Consider the following 13,653-nt stretch of genomic DNA (forward strand, 5'->3'; position numbering starts at 1 on the left):
ATGGGCAAGAACTTCATGTCTAAAACACCAAAAGCAATGGCAACAAAGCCAAAATTGACAAATGGGATCTAATTAAACTAAAGAGCTTCTGCACAGCAAAAGAAACTGCTATCAGAGTGAACAGGCAACCTACAGAATGGCAGAACATTTTTGCAATCTACTCATCTGACAAAGGGCTAATATCCAGAACCTACAAAGAACTCAAACAAATTTACAAGAAAAAAACAACCCCATCAAAAAGTGGGCAAAGGATATGAACAGACACTTCTCAAAAGAAGACATTTATGCAGCCAACAGACACATGAAAAAATGCTCATCATCACTCACCATCAGAGAAATGCAAATCAAAACCACAATGAGATACCATTTCACACCAGTTAGAATGGCGATCATTAAAAGGTCAGGAAACAACAGGTGCTGGAGAGGATGTGGAGAAATAGGAACACTTTTACACTGTTGGTGGGACTGTAAACTAGTTCAACCATTGTGGAAGACAGTGTGGCGATTCCTCAAGGATCTAGAACTAGAAATACCATTTGACCCAGCCATCCCATTACTGGGTATATACTCAAAGGATTATAAATCATGCTGGTATAAAGACACATGCACACGTATGTTTATTGCAACACTATTCACAATAGCAAAGAGTTGGAACCAACCCAAATGTCCATCAGTGACAGACTGGATTAAGAAAATGTGGCACATATACACCATGGAATACTATGCAGCCATAAAAAAGGATGAGTTCATGTCCTTTGTAGGGACATGGATGCAGCTGGAAACCATTATTCTCAGCAAACTATCACAAGAACAGAAAACCAAACACTGAATGTTCTCACTCATAGGTGGAAATTGAACAATGAGAACACTTGGACACAGGAAGGGGAATATCACACACTGGGGCCTGTTGTGGCGTAGGGGGATGGGGAGGGATAGCATTAGGAGATGTACCTAATGTAAATGACGAGTTAATGAGTGCAGCACACCAACATGGCACATGTATACATATGTAACAAACCTGCATGTTGTGCACATGTACCCTAGAACTTAAAATATAATAAAAAATTAAAAAAAGAAATACAAAAAAATAAATAAAAATGACAGTGTCTGGCAACTAATTAGAAATATCAGGAATGCAAAGGAGCAGGAAAATGTAGCCTATAATGAGGAGAAAAATAAAAAGCAATCAATTGAGACAAACCCAGAAATGACACAGATTTTAGAATTAGCAAAGACATTAAAACAGTTTTTCTAACTATTCTATGTGATCAAAAGGTAGACACATGAAACTTTTTTTTTTTTTAAAAAAGACCTAAATTAAACTTCTAGAGATCAAACCTATTATGTATGAAATGAAAACTAATGTTGGGTGGGGTTAATGGCAGATTAAACACACTAACATGAAAAGATTTGTGAAGACATAGCAATAGCAACTAGCTGTATTAGTTTTCTATTGCTGTTGTGACACATTGTTTACTATTTATTTGTTTATTGAGACAGGATCTTGCTCTGTGGCCCAGGCTGGAGTGCAGTGCATAATTATAGCTCATTGCAGATTGGAACTCCTGGGCTCAGACTCCTTAGTAGCTGGAAGCGCAGGCTTGATCATGCCATGCCTGGCTAATTTTTTAAAATTATTTTTCATAGAGTTGGGGTCTTGCCATGTTGCCCAGGCTGGTCTTGAACTGGGGCTCAAGCAATCCTCCCACCTCAGCCTCCCAAAGTGCTGGGATTACTGGCATGAGCCCCTGTGCCTGGTGCCTGGCCTGTGACATGTTACCACAAACTTAGTGGCTTAAACAATGCAAATTTACCTTATGGTTCTGTAGGTCAGAAGTCTGACACAGGTTTCACTGGGCTTAAATCAAGGTGTCAGTAGCCCTGAATTCCTTTATGGAGGTTCTGAGGGTGAATCCATTTTTCTTGAGCTTTCCAGTTTCTAGAGGTTGCCTGCATTCATCAGCTCCTGACTTCCTTCCTCCACCTTCAAGACCAAAAGTGACAGATCAGGTTCTTCTCACATTTTATCGCTTCTGCTGTAGTCACATCTCTCTCTTACATTCGTCTTCTGTCTTCCCCTCCACTTTTCAATACCCTTATGATTGCCTTGGGCTCACTTGGATAATCTAAGATAATTTTCCCAGCTTAAAGCCAGCTAATTAGCAACTTTAATTCCATTTGCAACCTTAATCCTTTGCTGTGTAACCTAACCTAATCACAGGTTCCAGGGACAGGGATGTGGATGTCTTTGGGGGCTGTTATTCTGCTACCACACTATACAAAAATAAAACACACAGAGAAAAAAATTATTTAACAAAAACAGAGCATCAGTGAGCTGTGGGATAACCTCAAGTTGTGTGATATCCATGTAACTGGAATCTTAAGCAGGGACAGGGGATGGAAACACGTATTTGAAGTACCAATGGCCAAAATATTCCAAATGTTATGAAAACTATAAGTTCACAAATCTAAGAAGTTCAGTGAGTTCCAAGTATAGGAAACCTGAATAAAATTGCATGGAGGCACATCATAATCAAATTACTCATAACTAGTGAAACAGTAAAAAGACACAAAACATCAAAAAATGAGGATGATGGCAAAATTCTCATGAGAAACAATGCAAGTAGAGCAACATCTTAAAAGTTGTGAAAGAAAAACATTTCCAACCTTGAAGACTTTATCCAGTGAGAATATCTTTCAAAAATGAAGATGAATTAATGATTCCCACACTCAACAGCTGAAAGAATTCATCACCCAATAGCTGCATATTCGAAGAAATGTTAGAGGAAGACCTCCAGGCAGCAGTAAAATAATACCATATGGGAATCTGAATCTGCACAACAAAATGAAAAGCACTGTGGTAACTACATGGATAAATATATGTTTTTCTCTTATAATTTAAATATTTTCAAAAGATGTTAAGTTTTAAAGTAAAACTAACATGGGAGGCCAAGGTGGGTGGATCATCTGAGGTCAGGAGTTCAAGACCAGCCTGGTCAATGTGGTGAAACCCCGTCTCTACTAAAAGTACAAAAATTAGCCTGGCGTGGTGGTGCATGCCTGTAATCCCAGCTACTCAAGAAGCTGAAACAGGAGAATCGCTTGAACCCAAGAGGCGGAGGAGGTTGCAGTGAGCCGAGATCGCACCACTCCACTCCAGCCTGGGTGACAGAGCAAGACCCTGTCTCAAAATAATAATAATAATAATAACAATAACAATAACAATATATTATGGGATGTATAACAAAGTATACCAGTAAAAGGTAAGACAACCATGGCAAAAAAGGTCAGGAAAGAAGACATGGAAGTATAATCTTGTAACATCTTTATATTATACATGAAGGGGTATAATATCACTTAATGTAGACTGTAATAAGTTAAAGATGTATACCATAAACCCTAAAGCAATTCCTATATCATGAAGAGAAAGAGAGTGAGATTTTTACTAATAAGCCAACAAAGGAGATAGAATGAAATCATTAAAAACAAAAAACAAAAACTCCATCCAAAAGAAGACAAGAGAAAAAGGACAGATAGAAAACAGAAGCCAGACTTAAATCTAAGCTTCTCAATAATCACATTATAAATAAAGCTTATCAGATTGGATAAAAAGCAGGACCCAACTATATGCCTGATAAAAAATGCACTTAAAATGTAAAGACACAAATAAGTTAAAAGGATGGAAAAAGATAACATCATACTGACATTAATCAAAAGAAAACTGGATGGCTATATTATATCAAGGATTTCAGACCAGAGTAAAAAATATGACTAGGGATAAATAAGGTCATTTCATAATGATAAAGAGGTCAGTTCATCAAGAGGATGTAACATCCTAAATATTTATGCTCCTAATAACAGCTTCAAACTACCTGAAGCAAAAACTGATAGAAATACAAGGAGGAAATAGACAAATCTAAAATTATAATTGGAGATTTGAATAGCCTTCTCTCAATAATTGATAGAAGAAGTAGACAGAAAAATCAGTATGGATATTGAAGATTTGAACAAAACTTTCAACTAGACCAAATTGACATTTATAGAACACTCCACCCAACCACAGCAGAATAATTTTTCTCAGTTCACACAGAACACTTAGCAAGATATACCATATTCTGGTACAATCCCCCCAAATTTGGAAACTAACACAATTCTAAATAACTCACAAATTAAAGAAGAAATCCAAAGGGAAACTAGAAGGTATTTTGAACTGAATTAAAATGAAAACACAAGATATCAAAATCTGGGGGCAGCCTCTAACGTAGTAGTTCAGGGGACAATTACAGCACTGAACTCTGTAAGAAACTAGAAAAAGACCAAATTAAACCCAAGGTAAGCAGAAGAAAAAAAAATAAAGATCACAGTGGAAATCAATGAACTATGACCCAAGTCGGCAACCTGCAACCTGGCTGTTTGTTTTTGTAAATGAAGTTTACACAGATACAGTCATGACCTTTCGTTCACATATTGTCTTTGGCTGCATTTGCACTATAGTGGCAGAGTAAAATAGTTGTGACAGAGACTGTATGGCCTAAAAACCTAAAATGTTTGCCATCTACTCCTTTAAAAACAAGTTTGCTAACCACAAAAACAACAAAGGCAATGAAGCAAAAGGCTGATTTTTTGAGATCAATAAAATTGGTAAGCTTCCAGCAAAGCTGATTGAAGGAGAAAAGGAAAAAGACAGAAATTACCAATGGTAATATCACTACAGCTTCTTCAGATAGTAAAAGGATAATAAAGGAACATTATGGACAACTTTATGCCAATTCATTCAATAACTTAGATGAAACTGACAAATTCTTTGAAAGACACAAACTAGTAAAGTTTACTCAAGAAGAAATAGATGTATATATTAAAGAAATTGTATTTGTTATTACAAACCTTTCCACAAAGTAAGCTCCAGGCCTAGAGGGCTGCAGTGGTGAATTATATCAAATATTTAAGGAAGAAATAATAGCAATTATCTACAAACTTCTAGGTTTGAAAATGAGGGAATATTTAATAGCTTATTCTGTGAGGCCACCAAAACCAGACCAAGACATTGTAAGTAAAGGAAACTGCAGGTCAATATCCCTCATGAAAATACATAAAATACTTCTAACAAAATTTTAGCAAATCAAAGCAACAATATATAAAAGGGATAATACATCATTACCAAGCGGGATTTCTCCCAGGAATGCAAGATTGGTTTAGCATTTGGAAATTTATTAGCGTAATTCATCAATTAACACACTAAAAAGTTATATTGTCATTACAATAGATGCAGAAAAGACATTTGACAAAATCTAACATCCATTCCCAATAAAAACGTGGCTCAGCAGCCAACCAATTTTCAACACAGACACCAACAACATACACTGGGGAAAGGACACCCTCTTCAATAAGTGGTGCTGGAAAACTGGATATCCATATGCAGAAGGCTGAGACTAGACCCCATCTTTCATCATGTACAGAAATCAACTACAAATGTGTTAAAGGCTTACACATAAAACATGAAAGTATGAAACTACTGGAAGAAAACATAGAGGGAAAGACTCCAGGATGTTGGTCTAGTCAAAGACTTTATGACTAAGGCTCCTAAAGCACAGGCAACAAAAACAAAAATAGCTAAATGGGACTATATTAAACTAAAAAGCTTCTGCACAGCAAAGGAAACAATCGACAGAGTGAAGAGACAACCCATTGATTGGGAGAAAAAATATTTGCAAACTGTTCATCTGACAAGAAACGAATATCCAGAATATACAAGGAACTCAACTGGCAAAACAACCCATTAAAAAGTAGGCGAAGGATACTATAGACATTTCACAAAAGAAGACATACAAATGGTGAAGAGGTATATGAAAAAATGCAGAGAAATGCAAGACAAAACCACAATGAGATATCATCTTACCCCAGTTTGAATGCCTATTATAAAAACACAAAAAATAATAGACACTGGAGAGGATACTGAAAAAAGAAAACTCTTATACATTGTTGGTGGGAATGTGAATTAACACAGTCATTATGGAAAACAGTATGGAGATTTCTCAAAAAACCTAAAAGTAAAACCACCGTGTGATCCAGCAATTCTACTACTGGTATTTATCCAAAGGAAAGGAAATCAGTATATCAAAGGAATTAACCCATTTATGCTGGAGGTTGCAAATTTTTTTGGGAAAAATCAGACCTTGGCAGTGACCTTGAGCAGTAGGATATGCATAACTCCCACAAGCTTAGCATTCCAATAATGGAACACTAGGCATAAATAGGTTAATGTACCCCAATGTTCATTGCAGCACTATGCACAATAGCAAAGATATGGAATCAACCTACGTGTCCATCAGTGGATGAATGGATAAAGAAACTGTAGTATATATACACAATGTTATACTATTCGGCCATAGAAAAGGAATGAAATAATGTCATTTGCAGCAATGGATGGAACCAGCATATTAAGTGAAATAAGCTAGGCACAGAAAAACAAATATTGCATGTTCTCACTTATATGTAGGAGCTGAAAAGAAGTTTGTCTCATGGAGGCAGAGAGTAGAATGATGTTTACTAGAGCCTGAGAAGGGTCAAGTGGAGAGGGGGGATGAAGAGAGGTTGGTTAATGGGTACAAACATGGAGTTAAATAGAATAAATTCTAATGTTCCATAGCAGGGTAGAGTGACAATAGTTAACAACAATGTATTACATATTTCAAAATAACTAGAAGAGAGGACTTGAAATGTTCCCAACACATAGGAGTAATAAACACTTGAAGTGATGGACACCCCAGATTCCTAGAGTTGATTATTACACACTCTATGCATGTAAGAAAATATTACATGTATTCCATAAATATGTACAAATATTATGTACCAATAAAAACAAACCTCTCAGCAAATTAGAAATAGAACTTTCTCAACCTGATTAAGGACATCTTCAAAAAGCCGACACAGATAGACTTAACAGTGAAAAGCCAAATGCTTTGGCCATAAGATACAGGAACAAGCAAGAATGTCTGCTCTCACCACTTCTATTCAATATGATATTTGAGGCTCTGGTCAGTGTCATTAGAAGAAGAAAGAAATGATTCCCAGTTGGAAAGGAAGAAGTAAAACTGTCTCTATTTGCAGATAGCACGATTGCACATGGAGGTTCATTGGTGTCCGTAGAGAAAGGATAGACTTTTCACCAAGTGGGGCTGGAACGTGCATATGCAGAAGAATGAACTTCAATTACACCTTCTGCCATATACAAAAAGTGACTCATAGACCTACATGTAAATCCTAAAGCTGTGAAACTTTTGAAAGAAAACCTAGAAGAAAACTTTTATGGCCTTAGGTGAAGTAAAGATTTCTTAGATACAATACCAGAAGCACACTCAATAAAAGAAAGAAATGATTAATTGGACTTTGCAAAATTAAAAACTTCTGCTCTTGAAAATACACTGTTAATGGAATGAAAAAAGAGACAGACATGGACTGGGAGAAATATTTGCAAAGCAAATATCTGGTAAAGACCTTATATCCAGAATATGTCAAGAACTCTCAGCACCAATAATGGAAAATAAATAACCTATTTTTAAAATGGGCAAAAGATTTGAACAGATATTTCACCGAAGACGACACACAGCAACTGAATACATAAAAGATGTCTAACATCATCAGTCATTTGGGAAATGCAAATTCAAACACCTGCACACCTACTCGGATGGCTAAAAGTAAAAAGACCGAGCATACCAAGTGTTGGTGTGGATGTGGGGGTCCCAGAACTGTCATACACAGCTGGCGGGAAAGTAAAATGGAGCAGTCCCTTTGTAAAACAGTGTGTGGCCATTTCCTTAACAGTTATGCATATATAAAAATATACACAAATACTTAAAAAGTTGGGCTGAGAGCGCCTTGGGGCAGGACCCAGGACAGGGCACAGCTGGGCATGAGGGTATCTGCCAGCCTCTGGGCAGGGCAGATCCAAGTTTTGTGAGGCCTGACGCTTGTATGACTTGGATGGCCCTCTGCAGGGAAAATAATTTTCAAATGAGTCAAGATTAGGTACAGAAGTGAATATTTAGGACAAACCAAGTGACCACAAATTCCTGGAGCTGTGGATCTCCAGGTTTCTTTTCTTTTTCTTTCTTTTTTTTTTCCAAGTCATCTTGAGATATTTTTCTAGAAATGCTCACATAGAAAAGCTTCCTGGTGGCATCTGGCTTCCCCTCCCCATCTCGCACACTCAGCCATTCCAGCCTTCGTAGCGCAAATGCTGTGCGGCACTGCTGTCCCCAAGGCAGAGCTGCTTCCAAGTGGCAACCTCGGTAGGTGGCAGTGCCCACACTCTTGTGAGTGACCACAGCAGCCAACCGAGCAGCCTCTGGGGTTGGGCTCCGCTGTCTCAGCCTCCAGCTCCCTTCCTACCCACCTCCACAGCTGTGCTGTCCAGCGGCTGTCTGAGCCCTGGCGAGCAGGGCTTGCCTGCGTAGTGAAGGGCTCCAGAGGGCATCGCAGAGCCCTGGCTGCTCCTCACCCTCCTGAGCATTGGGCCCCACGGCCTTTCCCCCTGCCTCCCCACAGGCCCACTGTGGTGCCCTCAGCCAGGACGCAGCCCCGCCCTCTGCCTCAGCCCTCAGAGCAGCCTACTTGGTTTCCCCAGTTCTTGGCGGAGAGATGGCGGGAGGGAACGTGGGATGGCTGAGAGCCCAGAGCCGGGACTTGAATCTCTGGCTGTGCCACTCATTTGCTGTGTGCATTCAACAGGTTACTTAATTCCTCTGTGCTTCAGTTTTCTCTTCTGTAAAATGTGGTTGGAAATAGTACCTTCCTCACGGAGTCACTGTGGAGGTTAAAGAACCCCGGGAGGGCATGTATGTGGCAGCTGTGCTTGCCAGAAGGGTCACAGGCACTTACTAGCTGCTCAGTAAGCGCTGGTCCTATCTGCTCTCCATCCCTGGGTCACGGGCTCCAGCAAAGCATGGCTTGGGCCCACCCACCCCCTGGGAACACAGGTCTGTGGATCTCACACCCTACCAGCAGATAGTCCTGGGATGTCGCGGGTAGGGTGTATAAAGACAAACTCGTTCTTGAAAACCCTAAAATTACCTGTAAAGTTCAGTATAAATAGTTTTTTTATATTTCCCAAAGATCAATTCACTTACACATGAAAACTTGAAAACCAGAGGGGAAAGTCAGTTCCCAAGCAACTGTCTTGAGTTTTCCCATCCTTCTGCCTTTAGGTACCGATCCACTGTCTAGCCGTGAGATGGGTGTGGTGGAGTAATCTGGGGCGCTGTGCTGCATCCTGGTTTAACATCCAGCCTCTGTGACCTTCATATATACAGAGACTCTTGTCTTCATGGTGGGGAAGGGAGGCCCTAATCTCCGAGCCAAAGTTAAAAGCACATAGTGACGTTCAGCTGTGGGCAAAATTGATTTGAAACAGAGCATAAAGTGAGGCCACCCTGGGGCACTGAAAGTCTCTGAGCTGGCCTAACATCTGCATGCTTTTTTTTTTTCTAATAGTGTCCTGGGGTGCTTTAAATTATTTCTATTTTGGCATGGGAAAATAACAAAGTGAGACTAAGGGAAAAAAGAGAAAATGGGAAAGGGCTCCAAATAAAGAGGTGTGAGGTGTGAAAGGGATGGACTGTGAGATAAAAGCAAAGCTCAGCTGTTGCTGGAAGGACTTTGAGAGTATCCCATAGGGAGTAACACTGACTAGTGCTGGGGATGGAGAGTGGGCTGCGGGCAGGGACCCGGCATTGCACAGGGACCCTGCATAAGCCTGTGTCTCCCTGTCTTCCAGGTGGTGCCGGGGAGCGGGAGAAGGTGCCGGCCAACCCCGAGGCGCTCCTGCTCATGGCCAGCTCCCAGCGTGACATGGAGGACTGGGTGCAGGCCATCCGCCGGGTCATCTGGGCCCCGCTGGGCGGAGGTACTGCCCGTAGATCGCATGCCCACCCTCTAGAACCCTTGCCTCCAGGTAATCATGCCCCCTGCCTGTCCTGAGCCCCCAAAGACCCCGCTCACTGGGGACTTGCTGGCTGCATCCTGTGCTTCTCACAGCAAGCTGGCCCTTCCACTGCCAGCCCTCGGGAGTCACCCAACGACTGCCATGTACTCACTTCCTCCTTTATTGAAAACTGTGTATTAGACGTCTAAATGTACTGGATTCTATTCCAGTGGTGAGGAATTCATGAGGATAGGCCACACCTCCACCCTACCTCATCTCCATTCTCTGCAGGAGGGATGGTGGACAAGGACATGTGTCTCGTGGTATCCAGGGGTGAGACATGCCACAAAGCCAGTGAAGCTCAGTGAGAGGACGGCGGGGGTGTGGCTAGGTGGAGTGGCCCAGCAGACTTAATACAGCGACGGGGAGCCAGGGGCATGCTGGGGGAGAGCATTCCGGCAGAGACATGGACATGTGCAAGCGCCCCAAGGTAGGGACGAGCTATGGGAACACGAGCCATGCCAGGAAGGCTGGGGCTCCGAGGTAGTGAAGACCAGGAGAGAGGGAGGGCCTGAGGTGAGAGTGGTCACCAGGGCCTTGGAGTCCTCGTGGGGATTTTTTATTTTGTTCTATATACAGTGGGATACCAGGAAGGCTCAGAACAGGAGACACACGGGACCTGGATTTATGAAAAGGGCCCCCTGACCACCACATGAGGAGTGGACCATAGAGGGACAGGAGTGGACACAGCAGGCCAGGAGAGTCCATGGGATGGGCATGCAGCTGATGGTGCAAAGTGGCCAGCTGCAGGTGTATCCTGAAGGTGGAGCTGCCAGGTTTTGCCTATGGTCTGGACATGGGGTATGAGAGAAATGAAAGGTGACTCCCAGCCATGCAGTCGCTATCTCTAGGTTGGTGTCCATATGAAGTGGTTATGTAAAGACGTTTCATAATGGGATCACCATGGCATTGGGGCCAGAGCCACCAACTCCCTGCTGAATGTGGACACTGGGAGTCTGAAAGCTGGCCGGACTCTGACCACACAAGCTATGGACGTCCTCTTTCTCCCTATGGTGTTTGATCAGCACACAGTCTGGGCAGGGACTCACTTTTTGGGGCCCTGGGCCAATCTCCAGATTTCACAAGCCCCGGCTGAGCCCCTTCCTTTGCTCCTCTGTTTGCCCACTATCCTCTCCCACCCCTGGCTATGGTCTGCCTGACCACCTTTCATTGAATCATAAATCCCTTACAAGGAAGAGTCAATATAATATTGAGAGGTAAAAGTTGTTCTCTCAGGCTTCATGAATGATATCACACTGTCAGCCTTGGTCCCCTTGATCCCTGAAGGTTGCAGCACATTTGACTTATGGCCCCAGATTAATGGCCTGGAAAGGCCTAAGCCCACCCAGGGATTTCTGCAGTGTCATAATGGCTTCCTTTGGTTCCACGTTGCTGAAAGTGAACCAGTGGAACAGAATAGAGCCCAGAAGCAGAATCTTATATAGTTGGACTTTGATGTATGACAGGTGACACTTTTGAGCACCAGGGAAAGAACATTATCATTATCTTGGGGTAGAGAAAGATTTTTTAAATGAGTTACAAAAAACAAACAAACAAACAAAAAAACACTAATCTATTATGAAATTGTTGATAAATTGTATTTTATAAAATGAAGAGCGTCTGTTTGTAAAAAGTAGATTAAGAAAATGAAAAGATGAACTATAGATTGGGTGAAGGTGTTTGCAACACATATGGTCATCAAATTACTCACTCCCCACACTCCTACAAATGAATGAGGCAAAAACAGACAAGGCAGCAGAAGCATGGGCAAGAGATTTGGACAGGCATTTCCTAAAAGAAGAAATCCTCATGACCAGTGAACACAGGCTCCTGCGCACAACCTCTTCAGTAATCAGGAAATGCAAATTAAATCGCAATGGGATACTTGTGTGCACCCACCAGAATGACTAAATGACTAAATGAAAAAGACGGTTTCAAGTGGTGAGGAGGATAGAAAGCTATAGAAACTTGCACATATTGCTAGGGAAATCAGCAGTGTCTGCTGAAGTTGATGCTGTGCACACCTGTGTCCCAGCAATTCCATATGAAGCATGTCCCACATAGAAATGTGTGCACAGGGAGGCCAGGAGACTTGGATACATGGGATGTGCATGGCAGCCTTACTGATGATAGCCTGACACTAACCCAAGTGCCCAGCAACAATACAATGGATGAATAACTATGACTCAGTCTTACAGTGGGAAACTCCACAACAATGAGAATGACTCTATTACAGTGCCACCTAAAAACATGCACGAATCTTAAAAACAATGTGGAACTAAACCCAAACAAACAAAAAACATAACATGTTGTATTATCTACCTATATAAAGCTGAAACACAGGGCACAAGTAAACTATGTTATTTATAGATAGATAGGTAACAGAATATAAAGAAAAGCAAAGAAATGAATGCCATGAAAGTTAGGATAGTAGGGAGGAGGGAAGAGGTTAAGATGGGATGGGAGAGGGGCATAGATATCTGAAATGTTCTCTAGCGTGACTTGGGTAGTTACACAGGTGTTCCTTTTACAATGACATGTTTATCTGCACATTTATGCTTTAAGAGCTTTTCTAGATGTGTGCATATAAAAAATAAATGAAACAAAGGGAGAAACCTGGGGTCAAAGAGTGAGATGACTTGCCCAAGATGACACAGCCAGCTAGGGGGCAGAACTGAGAAGTGGAAGTGGATGTTCTGATCTCGAAGACTGTGCTTGGTCCTGGCCCAAATAGCCCATCCAAGAGCTGCACCAAGACCTGCACCCAGCAGGCCTGGCTCCCCAGCCACACGTCCTCTCTGCTTGCTCAGAATTGGGGACCTTTGGCAGAATCCCACATAGACCCTAGACTGACCCCTTCCCCAGGCCTGGCATTTATCTGCCTTCCCAAGCTGTGTGCTGAAGAACTCACAACCATTAAAATAGGAACTGCCATCAAAGGCGCTTATCTCCTTTTTCCCCGGGAGTACAGAGGAAATGCAGAAATCTCAGGAGTTAGCGATGCTAGGCGTGTCTGGGCATGCACGGTGCTGGCAGGTGGGCTCAGTCGGCCCCTGAAGGTTTTCTGGCAGAGCTGTTATTAGCCTGCATCCTCTGGGAAGGAGGCTTAGAGGATCCGTCCTTCTTTGGCTGTTTTGTGACAGAGCCCCTGAGCCCTTCCTGGGGTGCTTATTCTGGCACAGGCAGGCCACCTCTGACAGACAGGAGTGGGCAGCGTGCCCACTGCCGATGGCACAGCCCAGCCATCCCCTTGAGAACTGGGAGCAGGCCACTGGTCAGGGGAGCCTCACTGCTGGTGGCCTGCCCAGCCTACCAAGCTGTGGCCCCAGCTGGAGTGCCTCTCATTTGGGCATTCATTTGGTCATTCAGCCAATCTGCCGTGGACTCGCAAATGTTCTAGGGGCTGAGGAGACAGCAGTGAGCTGGAGGGACAGGCACTGGCCTCATGGTGCTCACGTGCTAGTAGAGGAGGTAGGTGACCAGCTGAGCAGACATGTGGCAGGTTAGATGGTGGTGGGCAGAGTGGGGACAGAAGAGGCAGGGAGGGGAACACAAGAGATAGGGTTAGGGTTTGGTGACTTTTGAGTAGAAGGAAAGAAAGGGTGGATGACAGCACAGGCAGAGGTGGGGGATCCATCCCAGAAGAACAGCAAGGAGGCCAGTGTGGCCAGAGC

At 42.6% G+C, this 13,653-nt stretch overlaps 1 protein-coding gene across 6 annotated transcripts in view; it reads left to right on the forward strand.

Annotated features, from left to right (window-relative positions):
* The window catches only part of ARHGAP22 (Rho GTPase activating protein 22), a 158,775-nt gene that overhangs the window by 115,580 nt on the left and 29,542 nt on the right, over nucleotides 1-13,653 (forward strand). For 3 of the 6 annotated variants that reach the window (XM_002805637.4, XM_028826342.2, XM_077945555.1), the window contains one exon: nucleotides 9,773-9,949. The exons of 1 other annotated variant lie outside the window; for it this stretch is intronic. In XM_002805637.4, the coding sequence (XP_002805683.2) occupies nucleotides 9,773-9,949 (177 nt within the window). The remainder of the gene's footprint in view (nucleotides 1-9,772; nucleotides 9,950-13,653) is intronic. 2 more of the 6 variants (XM_001108619.5, XM_077945554.1) reach the window with 1 other exon arrangement.

Source organism: Macaca mulatta, chromosome 9 (assembly GCF_049350105.2).
Source record: "Macaca mulatta isolate MMU2019108-1 chromosome 9, T2T-MMU8v2.0, whole genome shotgun sequence".
NCBI lineage: Eukaryota > Metazoa > Chordata > Mammalia > Primates > Cercopithecidae > Macaca > Macaca mulatta.